The sequence below is a fragment of the Callithrix jacchus genome, chromosome 8, assembly GCF_049354715.1.
Source record: "Callithrix jacchus isolate 240 chromosome 8, calJac240_pri, whole genome shotgun sequence".
Lineage (NCBI taxonomy): Eukaryota > Metazoa > Chordata > Mammalia > Primates > Cebidae > Callithrix > Callithrix jacchus.
This window is the reverse complement of record NC_133509.1, coordinates 138,583,344-138,602,257: the sequence shown is the minus strand read 5'-3', so window position 1 is coordinate 138,602,257 and position 18,914 is coordinate 138,583,344. Positions and strand designations below refer to the sequence as shown.

At 42.9% G+C, this 18,914-nt stretch overlaps 1 protein-coding gene across 11 annotated transcripts in view; it reads left to right on the top strand.

Moving 5' to 3' along the window:
- Positions 1-18,914, top strand: part of PPP1R13B (protein phosphatase 1 regulatory subunit 13B) — a 121,032-nt gene that overhangs the window by 58,101 nt on the left and 44,017 nt on the right. For all 11 annotated transcript variants that reach the window (XM_035261637.3, XM_035261635.3, XM_035261634.3 and 8 more), the window contains exons 3-4: positions 11,462-11,581; positions 16,779-16,855. In XM_035261637.3, the coding sequence (XP_035117528.2) occupies positions 11,462-11,581; positions 16,779-16,855 (197 nt within the window). The remainder of the gene's footprint in view (positions 1-11,461; positions 11,582-16,778; positions 16,856-18,914) is intronic.

Sequence of the window (18,914 nt, the reverse complement as noted above, 5' to 3'; positions counted from 1 at the left end):
CATGGACTTGCAGTTAAGTAGGACAAATAAACCATCCATGCACCCATATTAATCTTTGTTCTCTTCTGAAATTATACTAAAATTGCAATAAAGGGATAAAATAGCTTAAAGCTACAAGGTTAAAGAACAGGATATGATAGCATTATAATATTTTGGAATGTTCAACACAGATGGACAGGTGGTTGGTGACGGTAAGTCTGACTCATGCCAAAGAAGCTAGGGAAGTTTAAGAAATTGCAGGTGTGGCCGAGCGCGGTGGCTCACGCCTGTAATCCCAGCATTTTGGGAGGCTGAGGCGGGTGGATCATGAGGTCAAGAGATTGAGACCATCCTGTTCAACATGGTGAAACCCCGTCTCTACTAAAAAATACAGAAAATTAGCTGGGCATGGTGGCGCGTGCCTGTAATCCCCGCTACTCAGGAAGCTGAGGCAGGAGAATTGCCTGAACCCAGGAGGCGGAGGTTGCGGTGAGCCGAGATTGCGCCATTGCACTCCAGCCTGGGTAACAAGAGCAAAACTCCGTCTCAAAAAAAAAAAAAAAAAAAAAGAAAGAAAGAAATTGCAAGTGTTAGTATTTTGAAGACGATAAGACTAAAAACAGAATTGGCTGAAATCTGTTTACCAATCTATCTCCCAGATTATTCTAGCATATTTTTATCTTTTTTTTTTTTTTTTTTTTTTTCATTTTTCTTTTTTTGAAACAGGCTCATGCTCTGTCACCCAGGCCGGAGTGTAGTGTGCAATCATGGCTCGCTGCAGCCTCAACCTCCTGGGTTCAACCATCCTCCTGCCACAGCCTCTCCTCTCTAGTAGCTGTGACTACAGGTGTGTGCCACCACACCCGGCTAATTAAAAAAAAAAAAAAGTAACTATTAAGTCTCACTGTGTTTCCCAGACTGGTCTTGAACTCCTGGGCTCCAGTGATCCTCCTGATTCCTAAAGTGCCAGCATTCAGACATGAGCCACCACACCCAACCCTAGGGTTTTTTAAAAATTTACCAGCTTTTCAGTGCTTCTCAATAGAGCATGTGAGCTGATATAAACTTTTTTTTTTTTTTTTTTTTTAGATAGAGTCTCACTCTGTCCACCCAGGCTGGAGTGCAGTACTGCCATCTCAACTCTTTGCAACCTCCATCTCCCAGGTTCAAGCGATACTCCTGCCTCAGCCTCCTAAGTAGGTGGGACTATAAACATGTGCCACCATGCCTGGCTAATTTTTGTATTTTTAGTAGAGATGGGGTTTCAACACATTGTCCAGGTTGGTCTTGAACTCCTAACCTCAGGCGATCCACCTGCCTCAGTCCCCCAAAGTGCTGGGATTACAGGCATGAGCCACCACACCCAGAGTGATACAAACATCTTGATTATGTAAAAGATTTGTTAAGGCTGGATGTGGTGGTTTGTGCCTGTAATCCCAGCACTTTGGGCAACCCAGATGGGTGGATCTCTTGAGATCAGGATTTCAAGACCAGCCTGGCCAACGTGGTGAACTCTGTCTCTACAAAAAAAATTCAAAAAATTAGCTGAGTGTGGTGGTGTGTGCCTGTGGTCCCAGCTACTCAGGAGGCTGAGGTGGGAGGATCGCTTGAGCCCGGGAGGTGAAGGTTGCAGACAGCTGAGATTGATTATGCCATTGTACTCCAGCTTGGGCAACAGAGCAAGACTCTGTCTAATAAAAAAAAAAAAAAAAAGATTAATGGAATAAAGTAGCTTGATAACCATTTGAAGGTTCAAGTCTGTGTGTGAATTGACGGGAATCATGAGAATCTTTCTTGCCTAAATAACCAAAATAAACTAAAAAGTTAAGGATAATGAATGTACAAGATTCAAACCAGCCTCAAGAATTAAGACCAACCAAATTGGGGCATTAGGTTTGTGCTTTGAAGCACCCCTTCTACTTCAAATTAATAAAAAAAACTATAGAGCAGGCCAGGCATGGTGGCTCATGCCTATAATCCCAGCACTTTGGGAGGCCAAGACAGGTGGACCACGAGGTCACAAGATCGAGATCATCTTGGCCAACATGGTGAAACCCCTTCTCTACTAAAAAAAATACAATAATTAGTAGGGTATAGTGGTGCACACCTGCAGTCCCAGCTACTCGGGAGGCTAAGGCAGGAGAATCCCTTGAACCAGGGAGCCAGAGGTTGCAGTGAGCTGAGATCCTGCCATTATACTCCAACCTGGTGACAGAATGAGACTCCATCTCAAAAAGAGAAAACTATACAGAAAATATATAAAAACTAAAAAAAATTCTCACATTAAAAAAATAAATAGGTGGCAATGAAGATTAGCCTCCCTGTGGACCTGCTGTGGAGCAAAAGTGCAAGACAGTGGCAGGACCAAAGCTGTGGTCCTGCTGGCCTCCACTAGACATAGACCACAAGGCCAAGAGTTGGTTTCCTGTGGAACTGCAGGACTAAAGGTGTGTTCCACCCGAATTAACCCAAGACTAGGCTTTACCACTTGATACTGGGGTTGCTTCTGGTAGGAATGAATATTAGGGAGCCGGGCACAGTGGCTCATGCCTGTAATCCCAGCACTTTGGGATGCTGAGGTGGGTGGATCACCTGAGGTCAGGAGTTTGAGACCAGCCTGAGCAATATGGTGAAACTCTGTCTTAAGAAAAAAAAAATGAATATTAGGCTGGGCGCAGTGGCTCACACCTGTAATCCCAGCACTTTGGGAGGCTAAGGTGGGTGGATCACGAGGTCAGGAGTTCGTGATCTCCTGACTAGCCTGGCCTACACAGTGAAACTCTTTCTCTACTAAAAATACAAAAATTAGCTGGGCATGTTGTTGAGTGCCTGGAGTCCCAGCTACCTGGGAGGTTGAGGCAGAAGAATCACTTGAACCCGGGAGACAGAGGTTGCAGTAAGCCAAGATCGAGCCACTGCACTCCAGCCTGGGTGACAGATCGAGACTTTGTCTCAAAAAAAAAAAAAAAGAGTGAGTCCCTCAGAAACCCTGGAGTCAGGCAGGACAGGGTTTATCACTGCTTTCTTAAAAAACCCAGGAAGTTGACAGGGGGGACTGCCAAGATGGCGTGGTAGGAGCAAATCAGGATTGCAGCTCTCCGTGAAGATGCAGAGGGTGAGTTCAATCCACATTTCCAGACGGATCTTCGTTGCCCACAGAACGGGGAAATTCCCAGGTGTAGGAGCGACACGGGACACCAGGGCAGCTGTTTTGGTTCGCGCGGCCGTTTCGGCCGGTACCGCAGCGCAGTGGCACTCTGCACAGAACGCACTGGTCTGGGTGCCCTGTTAAACTGGCAATCTGAGATTTGGGAGGGCAGATTAGCATATCCATCTGATTAAACGGGTCTTGGACAGTGAGCCAGACCAGGAGATTCCCGGGAAGAGACGTTTGAGCTGGCGCAGTGGGTCACTGCACGGGAAATCACACAGATCCTGGTGCCCTATCAGCAGCCGACTGAAACACCTGGGAGAGAGTCAACCGTTCAACTTTAAAAAAAAAAAAAAAAGAGGGCTCTGAGGCAGGGAGCCAGGCAATCAGGCTCGGCGGGTCCCACCCCCACAGGGACAAACAAAACGGCGATTTGAAATGCTCGGGGTTGAGAGTTTCACTGCGGGCACAGCTGAACCCAGGACGGTGCAGCTCGGTGGGGGAGGGGCATCCGCCATTACTGAGGCATACCGCTCCTACCAAGGTACACTCCCATTGCTGACGCAGCCTGCTGTTGCCGAGGCAACCCGCCATAACAGAGAGACTCTGCCAACAGGGCGGAGCCAGTGGCAGCAGGGCGGAGCCCGTGACAGTAGTGCGAGCCGATGGCAACAGGGCGGAGCCCACAGCAGCAGGGCAGAGCCTCAGCAGGCAAATAGTGACTAGACTGCCTCCTAGCTGGGCAGGAAGGTGCAACAGATACTCATAAATAAAGCCCTAACTCCCTGAGACAGAGCATCTGAGGAAAAAAAGGGGTTTCATGAGTTCTGCTGCAGCAGACTTAAACGTACTGGCCTAACAGCCCTGAATGATCAGCGGAGCTCACAGCTCAGCACTTGAGCTCCTATAAAGTACAGACTCTCCTCAAGCAGCTCCCTGACCCCCATATATCCAAAGAGTCACCTCACAAAGGACTGATCAGACTGACATTAGGTGGGCATCATTCTGGGACAAAGCAGAAGAAGAAACTGGTAGCACCCCTCACTGTTCCACAGCTGCTACAGGTGTACCCCAGATAAGCAGGGCTTGCAGTGGACCTCAGCAGTCCTACAGCAGAGGGGCTAGACTGTTAGAAGGAAAACTAAGTAACAGAAATACTTCTTCATCAACAATCTGGGCGCCCACTCAGAGACCCAATCGAAAAGTCAACAACTATTCAGACGACAGGTGGATAAACCCCACAAAGATGGGAAGAAACCAGTGCAAAAAGGAGGAAAACACCTGAAACCAAAACACCTCGCCTCCTACAAAGGATCAAAACTCCTCACCAGCAAGGGAACAAAGCTGGACGGAGAATGAGTGTGATGAAATGACAGAATCAGACTTCAGAAGATGAGTAATGAGAAACTTCCATGAGCCAAAAGAACATGTTCTAGATCAATGCAAAGAAACTAAGAACCTTGAAAAAAGATTTGAGGAAATGATAACAAGAATGGACAACTTAGAGAGGAATATGAATGAATTGAAGGAGCTGAGGAAACACAACATGAGAACTTCGCGAAGCTTGCACAAGTTTCAACAGCTGAATTGACCAAGCAGAAGAAAGAATATCAGAAGTCGAAGATCAACTCAATGAAATAAGACGAGAAACCAAGATTAGAGAAAAAAGCACAAAGAGGAATGAACAAAGTCTCCAAGAAATGTGGGACTATGTGAAGAGACCTAACCTACATTTGATAGGTGTACCAGAATGTGACGAAGAGAATTAATCCAAGCTGGAAAATACTCTTCAGGATATTATTCAGGAAAATTTCCCCAACCTAGCAAGGCAGGCCAATATTCAAGTCCAGGAAATACAGAGAATACCTCAAAAGATACTCCGCAAGAAGAGCAACCCCAAGGCACATAATCATCAGATTCACCAGGGTTGAAATGAAGGAGAAAATACTAAGGGCAGCCAGAGAGAAAGATCGGGTCACCCACAAAGGGAAGCCCATCAGACTCACAGTAGATCTCTCAGCAGAAACTCTACAAGCCAGAAGAGAGTGGGGGTCAATATTCAACATCCTTAAAGAAAAGAACTTTCAACCCAGAATTTCATATCCAGCCAAACTGAGCTTCAGAAGTGAAGGAAAAATAAAATCCTTTGCAAACAAGCAAGTACTCAGAGATATTGTCACCACCAGGCCTGCTTTACAAGAGCTCCTGAAAGAGGCACTACACATAGAAAGGAACAACCAGTACCAGCCATTCCAAAAACATACAAATGCTAAAGAGCATCAACAGAATGAAGAATCTGCATCAACTAATGGGCAAAACAGCCAGCTAGCATCAAAATGGCAGTAGCAGATTTACACATAACAATATTAACCCTAAATGTAAATGGGCTAAATGCACCAATCAAAAGACACAGACTGGCAAATTGGATAAAAAATCAAAACCCATCGGTATGCCGTATCCAGGAAACCCATCTCACAGGCAAGGATACACAAAGGCTCAAAATAAAGGGATGAAGGAAGATTTACCAAGCAAATGGAGAGCAAAAAAAAGCAGGAGTTGCAATTCTCGTCTCTGATAAAATAGACTTTAAAGCAACAAAGATCAAAAGAGACAAAGAAGGTCATTACATAATGGTAAAAGGATCGATAGAACAAGAAGAGCTAATGATTCTAAATATATGTGGACTCAATACAGTAGCACCCAGACATATAAGGCAAGTTCTTAACGACTTACAAAAAGACCTAGAATCCCACACGATAATAGTGGGAGACTAACACTCCACTGTCAATATTAGACAGATCAACCAGACAGAAGATTAGCAAGGATATCCAGGACTTGAACTCAGACCTGAAACAAGCAAACCTGATAGACATTTACAGAACTCTCCACCCCAAATCCACAGCATATACATTCTTCTCAGCACCACATCGCACCTACTCTAAAATTGACCACATAATTGGAAGTAAAGCACTCCTCAGCAAATGCAAAACAACTGACATAATAACAAACAGTCTCAGACGATAGTGCAATCAAGCTAGAACTCAGAATTCAGAAACCAACCCAGAACCGCACAGCTTCATGGAAACTGAACAACTGGCTCTTGAATGTTGACTGGATAAACAATGAAATGAAAGCAGAAATGAAGTTCTTCGAAACCAATGAGAATGAAGACACAACATACCAGAATCTCTGGGACACATTTAAAGCAGTCTCTAGAGGAAAATATATAGCAATAAGTGCCCATATAAGAAGAGTGAAGAGATCCAAAATTGACACTCTATCATCAAAATTGAAAGAGCTGCAGGAGCAAGATCAAAAAAACTCAAAACCTAGCAGAAGACAAGAAATAACTAAGATCAGAGCTGAGCTGAAGGAGATTGAGACATGAAAAACCTTTCAAAAAATCAATAAATCCAAGAACTGGTTTTTTGAAAAGATCAACAAAATAGACCACTAGCCAGACTGATAAAAAAGAAAAGAGAGAACAACCAAATAGATGCAATAAAAAACGATAAAGGGGAAATCACAGATTCCACAGAAATTCAAACCATCATCAGAGAATATTACAAACAACTCTATGCACATAAACTAGTAAACCTGGAAGAAATAGATAAATTCCTGGACACCTGTGTCCTCCCAAGCCTAAACCAGGAGGAAGCCAAAACTATGAATAGACCAATAACAAGGTCTGAAGTCGAGGCAGCAATTAAGAGCCTACCACACAAAAAAAAGTCCAGGTCCAGATGGGTTCACAGCCGAATTCTACCAGACACACAAAGAGGAGGTGGTACCATTCCTTCTGAAACTATTCCAGATAATCCAAAAAGAAGGAATCCTTCCCAAATTATTTTATGAGACCAACATCATCCTGATACCAAAACCCAGCAGAGAGAGACTCAACAAGAAAAGAAAACTTCAGGCCAATATCCATGATGAACATAGATGCAAAAATCTTCAATAAAATACAAACCGATTGCAACAGCACATCAAAAAACTTATCCATCATGATCAAGTAGGATTCATCCTGGGGATGCAAGGCTGTTCAACACATGCAAGTCTATAAACGTAATTCACCACATAAACAGAACCAAAAACAAAAACCACATGATTATCTCAATTGACGCAGAGAAGGCATTTGGCAAAATTCAACAGCCCTTTGTGCTAAAAACCCTCAATAACCTCGGTATTGACGGAACGTATCTCAAAGTAATAAAAGCTATTTATGACAAACCAACAGCTAATATACTGAATGGGCAAAAACTGGAAGCATTCCCTTTGAAATCCGGCACTAGACAAGGATGCCCTCTTTCACCACTCCTATTCAATATAGTACTGGAAGTTCTAGCCAGAGCAATCAGGGAAGAAGAAGAAATAAAGTGTATTCAAATAGGAAAGGAGGAAGCCAAATTGTCACTATTTGCAGACGACATGATAGTATACCTAGAGGACCCCATCGTCTCAGCCCAAAAACTCCTGAAACTGATAAGCAACTTCAGCAAAGTCTTAGGATATAAAATCAATGTGCAAAAATCACAAGCATTCCTATACACCAATAACAGACTTAAAGAAAGCCAAATCAAGGACAAACTGCCATTCACAATTGCTACAAAAAGAATAAAATTCCTAGGAATACAACTTACAAGGAATGTAAGGGACCTCTTCAAGGAAAACTACAAAACCACTGCTCAACGAAATAAGAGAGGACACAAACAGATGGAGAAACATTCCATGTTCATGGTTAGGAAGAATCAATATCATGAAAATGGCTGTACTGCCCAGAGTAATTTACAGAATCAATGCTATCCCCATCAGGCTACCATTAACTTTCTTCACAGAACTGGAAAAAACCACCATGAACTTCATATGGAACCAAAAGAGAGCCTGCATAGCCAAGTCAATTCTAAGCAAAAAGAACACAGCGGGAGGCATCACACTACCGGACTTCAAACTATATTACAAGGCTAAGTAAACAAAACAGCATGGTACTGGTACCAAAACAGAGAAATAGACCAATCGAACAGAACACAGGCATCGGAATCAACACAACATATCTATAACCATACAGTCTTTGATAAACCTGACAAAAACAAGCAATGGGGAAAGGATTCCCTGTTTAATAAATGGTGTTGGGAAAACTGGCTAGCCGTGTGCAGAAAGCAGAAACTGGACCCCTTCCTGACACCTTACGCTAAAATTAACTCCAGATGGATTAAAGACTTAAACATAAGACCTGGCACCATAAAAACCCTAGAAGAAAATCTAGGCAAAACCATTCAGGACATAGGAATAGGCAAGGACTTCATGAACAAAACACCAAAAGCATTGGCAGCAAAAGCCAAAATAGACAAATGGGACCTCATCAAACTCCACAGCTTCTGCACAGCAAAAGAAACAGTCACTAGAGTGAATCGGCAACCAACAGAATGGGAAAAAGTTTTTGCAGTTTACCCATCTGACAAAGGGCTGATATCCAGAATTTACAAAGAACTCAAACAGATTTACAGGGAAAAAAGAAGTCCATTCAAAAATGGGCAAAGGATATGAACAGACACTTTACAAAAGAAGACATACATGAGGCCAACAAACATATGAAAAAATGCTCATCATCACTGGTCATCAGAGAGATGCAAATCAAAACCACATTGAGATACCATCTCACGCCAGTTAGAATGGTGATCATTAAAAAATCTGGAGACAACAGATGCTGGAGAGGATGTGGAGAAAAAGGAACACTTTTACACTGTTGGTGGGAGTGTAAATTAGTTCAACCATTGTGGAAGACAGTGTGGCGATTCCTCAAGGCCTTAGAAATAGAAATTCCATTTGACCCAGCAATCCCATGACTGGGTATATATCCAAAGGACTCTAAATCGTTCTACTATAAGGACACATGTACACGAATGTTCATTGCAGCACTGTTTACAATAGCAAAGACCTGGAACCAACCCAAATGCCCATCGATGTTAGACTGGAGTGGGAAAATGTGACACATATACACCATGGAATATTATGCAGCAATCAAAAATGATGAGTTCCTGTCCTTTGTAGGGACATGGATGAATCTGGAGAACCTCATTCTCAGCAAACTGACAGAAGAACAGAAAATGAAATACTGCATATTCTCACTCATAGGCGGGTGATGAACAATGAGAACACATGGACACAGGGAAGGGAGTCTATTGGGGGGAATAGGGGAGGGATAGAGGGGAGGGGGGAGCTGGGGAGGTATAGCATGGGGAGAAATGCCAAATGTGGGTGAAGTGGAGGAAGGCAGCAGAACACACTGCCATGTGTGTACCTATGCAACTATATTGCATGTTCTGCACATGTACCCCAAAACCTAAAATGCAATTTAAAAAATCCATAACTATGTTAACTGTAATAGATTAAATTTACTTATTAAGATAGAGGTAGAGACTGGGTAAAAAATAAAATCCAGTTCTGTGCTGCGTAGAAGAGACATACAAGCATAATCAGAAATCCTATCAGAAATGTTGACATGAAGGGAAAGGTGAAAAGAAAGCTTTTCTGGCAACATTAATATCAGGCAAAATAAAATTTAAGGTTAAACTGTTAGGATAAAGATGGACATAATAAAAGCAGTGATATATCGGGAAGCTTAAACATTCATAAGTAGATGTACATTCAACAATGTAAACTGAAAAATATAAAGTCACAATTTTTTAATTATGAGGATGAATTTGGCAAATCTAAAATCAAAATGGGAGAGTTGCAGGCATATATCTATTAGACATTAGGAGATCAAACAGTCAAGATTAGGGAAGATTTAAGCAGCACTATTAACAAGGTTTATTTATTAAGTACAGTTGAACCTTGAACAACGTGGAGATTGGGGGCACTGACCCCCTGCACAGTTGAAAAACGAGTATAACTTTTGATTCTTCCAAAACCTAACTACTTGTAGCCTTTTGTTGACCAGAAGCTTTACTGATAACATAGCCAATTAACACATTTTGTATGTTATATGTATTACATACGGTATTATTACAATAAAATAAGCTAGAGAAAAAATGTTATTAAGTCACAAGGAAATGAAAATATATTTACAATTTATTAAGTGGAAGTGGCTCATTATAAAGGTCTTCATCCTTCATGGTTTTTTGTTTCGTTTTGATTTTTTGTAATACAGAGTTGTGCTTTGCCACCCAGACTAGAGTGCAGTGGCACAATCTCAGCTCAATGCAACCTCTGCCTCCTGGGTTCAAGTGATTCTTCTGCCTCAGCCTCCCAAGTAGTTGGGATTACAGGTGCGCACCACCATGCCCAGCTAATTTTTTTGTATTGTTAGTAGAAATGGGTTTTCCATGTTGGCCAGGCTGGTCTCAAACTCCTGGCCTCAAGTGATCCACCCACCTAGGCTTCCCAAAGTGTTGGGATTATAGGCGTGAACCACTGCTCATCTTTATGTTGAGTAGGCTGAGGGAGGAGGAAGAAGGTCAGTCTTGCTGTCTCAGGTGGTAGAGGTGGAAGAAAATTCATATGTGAGTGGACCTATTCAGTTCAGACCTGTGTTCAAGGATGAAGTATATACAGTATGCCATAGCTAGGTAAGATGTTTGCATTAGGGGAAAGTGGATGAAGGATATACAGGAACTTTGTACTTTGTTGGTAACTTTTCTGTAAATCTAAAATTATTCCAGAATAAAACAATTATTTTTAAATGATAATATACACATGTAAAACAGAAAATAAAGTTTAGAGGATAAATTAAGATCAGTAAGGGCTGGGCAGTGTGGCTCATGCCTGTAATCCCAGCACTTTGGCAGGCAGATCATGAGGTCAGGAGTTCAAGACCAGCCTAACATGGTAGAACTCCGTCTTTACTAAATACAAAAGATTAGCTGGGCGTGGTGGCGCCTGCCTATAATCCCAGCTACTTGGGAGGCTGAGGCAGGAGAATCGCTTGAACCCGGGAGGCAGAGGTTGCAGTGAGCCAAAATCGTGCCATTGCACTGTAGCCTGGGCAACAAGAGCGAAACCCCGTCTCAAAACAAACAGAAAAATGAATGGGAGACACAATGTTTTGTGATAAATGAGTTCTGTAAAGGGCATGTTTCAGTGTTCCCTGTTTAATGTTGCAAGATTGCCTTCATGGATACTTTTTGTGTTTATCTGTTGCCTCAATTATTTCCTATTCATATTCTTGCTTTTACTCATTAATGTTGAAATTCAGTGCTTGTAATATCTTTGAATTCTAACATGTAGACATATATGTGTGCATGTATACATTCATTTAAATTTTTTTAAAAATTTACTTTTGATCGGAGCCATTTTAATTCTGGAGTAAAAAAGATGTGGTCTTTTTCCTAGAACGTCCCATACCCTTTGATCATATGATGTATGAACATCTTCAGAAATGGGGGCCACGGAGGGAAGAAGTGAAATTTTTCCTTCGACACGAGGACTCCCCAGCTGAGAGCAGTGAACAAGGTAGATAAATGCTTTCTTCCTCATTTGTTAATTTTTGCTAGAAAAGTTAATTTAATTTAGGAATAAATATTACATTATTCACACCCCCGCCCCGACCCCTGCATTTGCAGGTGGCTAGAGGGAAAGTTGATATCTCATGTTTCTTTGGCTTCTGTTAGTGTTGTTTACCATTATGTCACTCTCTCTTTTTTTTTTTTTGAGATGGAGTTTCATTCTGTCACCCAGGCTGGAGTGCAGTGGTGCAGTCTTGGCTCACTGCACCCTCTGCCTTCTGTGTTCAAGGGATTCTTCTGCCTCAGCCTCTCAAGTAGCTGGAATTACAGGTGCCTGCCACCACGCCCGTCTAATTTTTGTATTTTTAATAGAGATGGGGTTTCACCATGTTGGCCAGGCTGGTCTTGAACTCCTTGCCTCAAGTGATCTGCCTGCCTCGGCCTCCCAAAGTGCTGGGATTACAGGTTTGAGCCACTGTGCCCAGCCAATTACATCACACTTTTTAGGCACCAACCCTTCCTTCCTTCTCAGGACTCTAAGTTAATTAAACAGCGTACTTAGGCCAGGCACAGTGGCTCATGCCTGTAATCCCAGCACTTTGGGGGGCTGAGACAGGCCGATCATGAAGTCAGAAGATTGAGACCATCCTGGCCATGGTGAAATGCCATCTCTACTAAAATACAAAAAAATTAGCCGGGTGTGGTGGTGTGCACCTGTAGTCCTACCTTACCCAGGAGGCTGAGGCAGGGGAATTGCTTGAATCTGGGAGACGGAGGTTGCAGTGAGCTGAGATCGTGCCACTGTACTCCAGCCTGGCGAAAGAGTAAGATTGTGTCTCAAAAAAAAAAAAAAGTAAACAGTGTACCTAGACATAAAGAGGGACTTGGTGTTTAAAGGGATTGTTTTTGGTCAATCATCTAGATTTTAAAAATATATAAAACCATGAAAGGATTAGAAAAAAGCTCTGGGAGATCTTATTTTGCAAGGCCTTTGGAAGTGTGTGACACTAAACCATAAAAGACAAGACTGATAAATGAATTATTTAAAACAATGGCTGGGCACAGTCACTCAGGACTGTAATTTCAGCACTTTGAAAGGCTGAGGCAAGTATATTACTTGAGCCCAGTAGTTCAATACCATCCTGGGAAGCAATGGCAAAACCCTGTCTCTACAGAAAATACAAATATTAGCTGGTTGTGGTCGTGTGTGTCTGTAGTCCCAGCTACTTGGGAGGCTGAGGTGGGAGGACAGTTGAGCCCAGGAGGCGAAGGCTGTAGTGAGCCATGATCATGCCACTGTACTCCATCCAGCCAGGGCAGACAGAGGCAGAGAGAGACCCTGTCTCAAAAAATAACAGTAGGCTGGGCGTGGTGACTCACGCCTATTATCCCAGTACCCACCGAGCCGGACCGACCACTTGAGGTCAGGAATTGGTGACCAGCCTGGCCAACATCTCTACTAAAAATTAGCCGATGTAGTGGTGCTCACCTATAATCCCAGCTACTCAGGAGGCTGAGGCAGAAGAATCGCTTGAACCCGGGGGGCGGAGGTTGAAGTGAGCCAAGATCACGCCACTGCATTCTAGCCTGGGCAACACAAATAAAACAAAAGCAGAAATAACTGCATGGCAATAACCATCTAAAAAAGTCAAAAGATAAATTATAAACTGGTAAATAGCATTTATAGCTCACATTGCAGAGGGCTAATTCCCTTTACATGTAAAGAGTTCCTAAAATTTGAGAAGAAAAAACTTAGTAGAATAATAGGAAGAACATGCAAACACAGTTCACAGAAAAGAAAATATACATGGCCCGAGGGTATATGAAACCTTACTTCTAGTAAAAGACATGCAGAGAAAACTGTCTTGAAGTAGTATTTTACCTGTCACATTGGCAAAGATTAGAACAGTTAATAGCACAGTGTTGACAAAGATGCTGAGAAACAGGCAGTCTTCATTGCTATGGGAGGCAGTTGGCATCTTCTAGAGAGAGATTTGGCAGTAGCTGTTAAACTTAGAAAACATAAAACCTTTAACCCAGCAGTTTCATTTCTGAGAATTTGTCCCAAAGCTGTGCCCTGACACACAAAATGATACGTGCACAGGATTATTCACTGAGCATTGCTGGTAGAAACAACCTAAATGCACACCAGGAGAGTTGAGCTAAATAAATTAGGGTCCATCCATACAGCAGAATGCTCTGCAGCCATAAACCATGAAGAACCTCTGTGCCCTTACCAGACCATCTCCTGAACATGCTAAATGAATTAAGCATGGTGCAAAAGAAAGTGCACACTGAGCTGCCTTTTGTGGAAAGATGACCAAAGAGCCCCGTGCATATGTGTCTGCTCGTGTGTGTAGATGTATAAAGCAATTCTGAAAGATGCCTAAGAAACTGGGGGTGTTGCTGGCCTGCGGGGAAGGGAAGAGTGGCTGTAGAATGGAGGAGAGGGAGGGTTGTTAATTGTATACTTTTTTGTTCCTTTTGATTTTTGAACCATGGGAATATACTATGTATTTTGAATTAAAATTTAAACAAAATAAGGAAAAATTTTTTGAACACATATGCACTGTACAATTAAAAGACCTTGTTATTTAACAGTGATTATGGATTACTTCTGATATTTAAAAAAATGAAATCAAATAAAAGGACAGTCCTTTGTAAAAATAGTATTTCTGTATTGCAAGTTATCTCCCTTTATTTGTATTTTATAGTAAAGGAAAATTTGCCCTTGGATGAGCTACTGTCTATTTTAAAACCATCTTTCTGTAGCTATAAATATTGTTATCAGGCTGTCTTTTAGAAAACACCATTACATCTGGAGCCAGGACACCAAGGCTCCAGGCTCAACTCTTCATCTACTTTTGCTTTAGACAAGGGTCCTTCCTCTCTGAGAACATCCCCCTGAAGTGGAGGATTAGACTGACTGACAGTTAAAATGCTGCTTTAGTGCTCAGGATTTATTTTAACTCTCTAGCTGAGTTCTCCGTATACCTATACCCTCCCACACCTAGCTATACTTAAGTAAAACGTCTTTCCTTTTACTTATTAATGTGTACGTAATCCTTAATGTCCTGGGGAGAGGGGTTATTTTTTTCCTACTTTACCAAGTTTGGAAATGGGCAGGGTACTATGGCTCACTCCTGTAATCCCAGCACTTTGGGAGGCTGAGGCGAGAGGATTTCCTGAGCCCAGGAGCGGCACATTCACTCTCCCTTTCATGCCCCGACTCCGAATCCCATCTTTCCCACCTGCAACGCTCTACCCTCTGCCCCTTTACCTCTGCCTAAAAGGGTGGCATAGAGAGTAGCTCAGTGGGTGCTGTCTCATGTTTTGTTTTGCTTTTGCTCACTAAACTTCTCCATTCAGCTTATTAATATATATTTTTTTGAGACAGGGTCTCTCTCTTTCACCTGGGCTGGAGGGCAGTGGCACAATCACCGCTTACTGTAGTCTCCAGCTCCCAGGCTCAAGTGATCCTCCCACCTCGGCCTCCCAAGTAGCTGGGACTATAGGCGTGTATCACACCTAGCTGATTTTGTCATTGGTATTGTTTTGGTTTTTGGTAGAGACAGGGCTTTGCCATGTCACCCAGGCTGGTCTTGAACTCCTGAGCTCAAGTGATTTGCCCACCTTGGCCTCTGAAAGTGCCAGCATTACAGGCATGAGCCACTATGCCTTGCCCCAGCTTATTTATATTCTAAGGAGCCAGAGTTTAGAGCCCAAGACTCAAATTTTCTGCTGAGGGCACGGCAGTTACCACAAACTGGTATTGTTTAAAGGGGATTGCGCTTGAGTTTATTGTGTGTAGAACTGTAAGAAATAAGAAGTAAAAGACATTCCTCAACTAAAAGGGTGGGAAGCTGGAGGACAATGTAGAGGACCTCTCAACCCCATCCTACACTTCGGGAAATAGAAGCTTAGAATGATCAGGTAACTAGATGAAGATCGCACAAGCAGCTTACAGCCAGAGCGCAGACTGAAACCTGGACGGTGACGTGATGGAGTTAGGGCGAGGCCATCTGGCTTCAGTCTTGGACTTGCTGTTTACTTAGGATGGTACCATGGCAGGTGACTTCACTTCCTTGTCTGCAGGGTGTACAGAGCCTCATACAGGTGTGGTGAGGGTCACGTATGTACTTGTGAAGTGGTTAGAGGGAGCTTGGTGTGTGGGAAGTGCTCATTAAGTGTCTATTCTTACTTTCTGACTGAAATGCAAGATCATCAGGTTTCTTTTTTACCATCAAAGATTAAGTGGCATTTGGTATAATGGTAATGTTGTGTTTTCATAATATTTTAATTTCTTGATAGTTTGGTGTTTGGAAGAGGTAGCAATTGAATGTTAAATTAATCTGAATACCTTATTCCTTTAAAATACGAAGAATAACTAAGAGATTAATATACCCTGTAAACTGATAGGTGCTATAGGTTTTATAATCTCTTTTTTTACTATTGCTCCCCTTAAGGAGCCTTTTCGGAAGTTACGTTTTTACTCGTCCCCCATTCTGCCTCCATCAAACAGCCTATATATCATTTATATACTATACGTTTTGCTTTATACATAGAGAGTAATTGTTTTTACCCCATAAGAATCACTTTGTGTCCCTTGTGGGCAGCAATATCACCATCTTGGAGAAGTAACTCATAGTTTAAAGTGAATCAGTACTTCTGTAATAGGATTTTTCTTCAGTTTTTAAGTGTAATATGAATGGAATAAAACAAAAAAATGCTTTTTTGGTTTTTTTTTATTCTTTGAGACAGAGTCTCGATTCGCCCAGGCAGGAGTGCAGTGGCATGATCTCAGCTCACTGCAACCTCTGCCTCCTGAGTTCAGGTGATTCTCCTGCCGCAGACTCCTGAGTAGCTGGGGTTGCAGGTGCCTGCTACCATGCCCAGCTGCTTTTTAGTAGAGACGGGGTTTCACCACGTTGGCCAGGCTGGTCTCGAACTCCTGCCTCATGCTCTACCTGCCTCAGCCTCCCAAAGTGGTGATCTTAGAGGTGTGAGCCACCATGCCCAGCCTAAACAACTTTCATAAAGAAGATTAATGGTAAGACCGTGTTTTCAGCTGTACTAAGTCTTGATTTTCTCAGCCTGCTGTTTTACATTTGTGTTCAATAAATATATGAATAAATGAAGAAAGGGCAGAATATTACATTTTTCTAATATGTCTTTTGGTGAATTTGGTTCTTTTATTTCTTTAGGTGGCCGTCAGACCCAAGAGCAACGAACTCAGAGAAATGTAATAAATGTACCTGGAGAAAAACGCACTGAAAATGGGGTAAGTGATAATGAATGAAATTGAATTTTAAAAATGGAAGGCTAGATGAAGGGGGTTACACCTGCAATCTCAGCACTTTGGGAGGTCAAGGTGGGAGGATCACTTGAGCCCAGGAGTTCAAGATCAGCCTGAACAAGATGGTGAGACAGGTGCTCTCTCTATATAAAAGGTTTTTAAAAATTGGTCATTTGAGGCCAGGCGCTGTGGCTGACGCCTGGAATTCCAATACTTTGGGAGGCCAAGGCAGGCTGATCATGAGGTCAGGAGTTCAAGACCAGCCTGGCCAATATGGTGAAACCACATCTCTGCAAAACATACACGAATTAGCTGGGTGTGGTGGTGTGTGCCTGTAGTCTCAGCTACTCCAGAGGCTGAGGCAGGAGAATCATTTGAATCCGGGAGGCAGAGGTTGCAGTGAGCCAAGATCGCGCCACTGCACTCCAGCCTGGGCAACAAGAGTGAAACTCTGTCTCCAAAAAAAAAAAGTTAGTCAGATGTGGCCAGGTATGGTGCCTCACGCGTGTAATCCCAGCACTTTGGGAGGCCGAGGCGGGCAGATCACCTGAGGTCAGGAGTTCACGACCAGTCTGGCCAACATGGTGAAATCTTGTCTCTACTAAAATATACATATTAGCTGGGTATGGTGGCAGTTGCCTGTAATCCCAGCTACTTGGGAGGCTGAGGCAGGAGAATCACTTGAACCTGGGAGATGGAAGTTGCAGTGAGCTGAGATTACGCCATTGCACTCCTCCAGCCTGGGCAATGAGCAAAACTCTTGTCTCCAAAAACAAAACAAAACAAAAAGTTAGATGTGGTGGCATGTGCCTGTCGTCCCACCTACTCAGGATGCTGAGGCAGGATGATCACTTGAGCCCTGGAACTGAAGGCTGCAGTGAGCCATGATTGTACCACTGCACTTCAGCCTTGTCAACAGAGGAAGCCCCTGTTCTTTTTTAAAAAAAAGAAAATGATTTTTACTGGTTCTAATGAGTTTGGGTTATAACTTATTTTTAGATAATTATTTTTGGGATAGATATTGTCATTTCTATTGAGTATTTCAAAATATCATATGAAGTATAAAGCAGCAGTCACTGAGTGGCATTACCTATTCACATGAAGGTCCATGAACCAGATCACGTCTCCTTTGGAGCAGCCCTCCACCTGCCCTTCATGTGCTGTTGCCATGTCCTCCCCTGGAGCAGGCAGTGGGTGCTCTCTGCACATAACCACGGCATCTCTGTTGGCAGGTAGACTGTGGGCTTAGAGCATAGACTAAGGGTGGAGCAGACTGACTTGCTTTGCATCTTCAGTGTTGGTTCTGGACCCTCTCTCAGGTTTTGGCAGACAGTGGATGGTGGACTGCAGTATCTTCCTCCATCATTGTGGGATAGACTGGAGAATAGATAGAATGCTGATCATAGGTGAGGGGAGCTGTGGAGGAGCTCTTTGTAAGAAATGTTAGTGCTGGCTGGGCCTGGTGGCTCACACCTTTGGGAGGCTGAGTTGGGTGCATCACCTGAGGTCAGGAGCTTGAGACCAGCCTGACCAATATGGTGAAACCCTATCTCTACTGAAAATACAAAAATTAACCAGGCGTGGTGGCGTGTGCCTGTAGTCTCAGCTACTCAGGAGGCTGAGATAGGAGAATTGCATGAACCTGGGAGGTGAAGGTTGCAGTGAGCTGAGATTGCACCACTGCACTCCAGCCTGGGCAAAAGAGTGAAACTCCATCTAAAAAAAAAAAAAGTATTGGTATGTGTTCAAAGAATGAACCAATAGGGACATTTTTAATGTTTTTTTTTTCCTGAAAATTTTAAAGATATCTTTAAAAAGTAAGTTTAAGACTAGAGATTGAGTTTCTTTTTCTGGCTGTAACACTAACTAGGCATCTATGAGTTTCTTTTTCTGGCTGTAACAATAACTAGGCATCTAAGCAAGTTACTTCCTCACACAGGGCTGGGCATGCTGAAACGCTGATGAAGTGCGTGGAGTCTAGAGTGTGATTGGCCCCTGCTCAGCCCACTGGCCTCAGAACTTTCTAGTGAGCTGAATTTGAGCA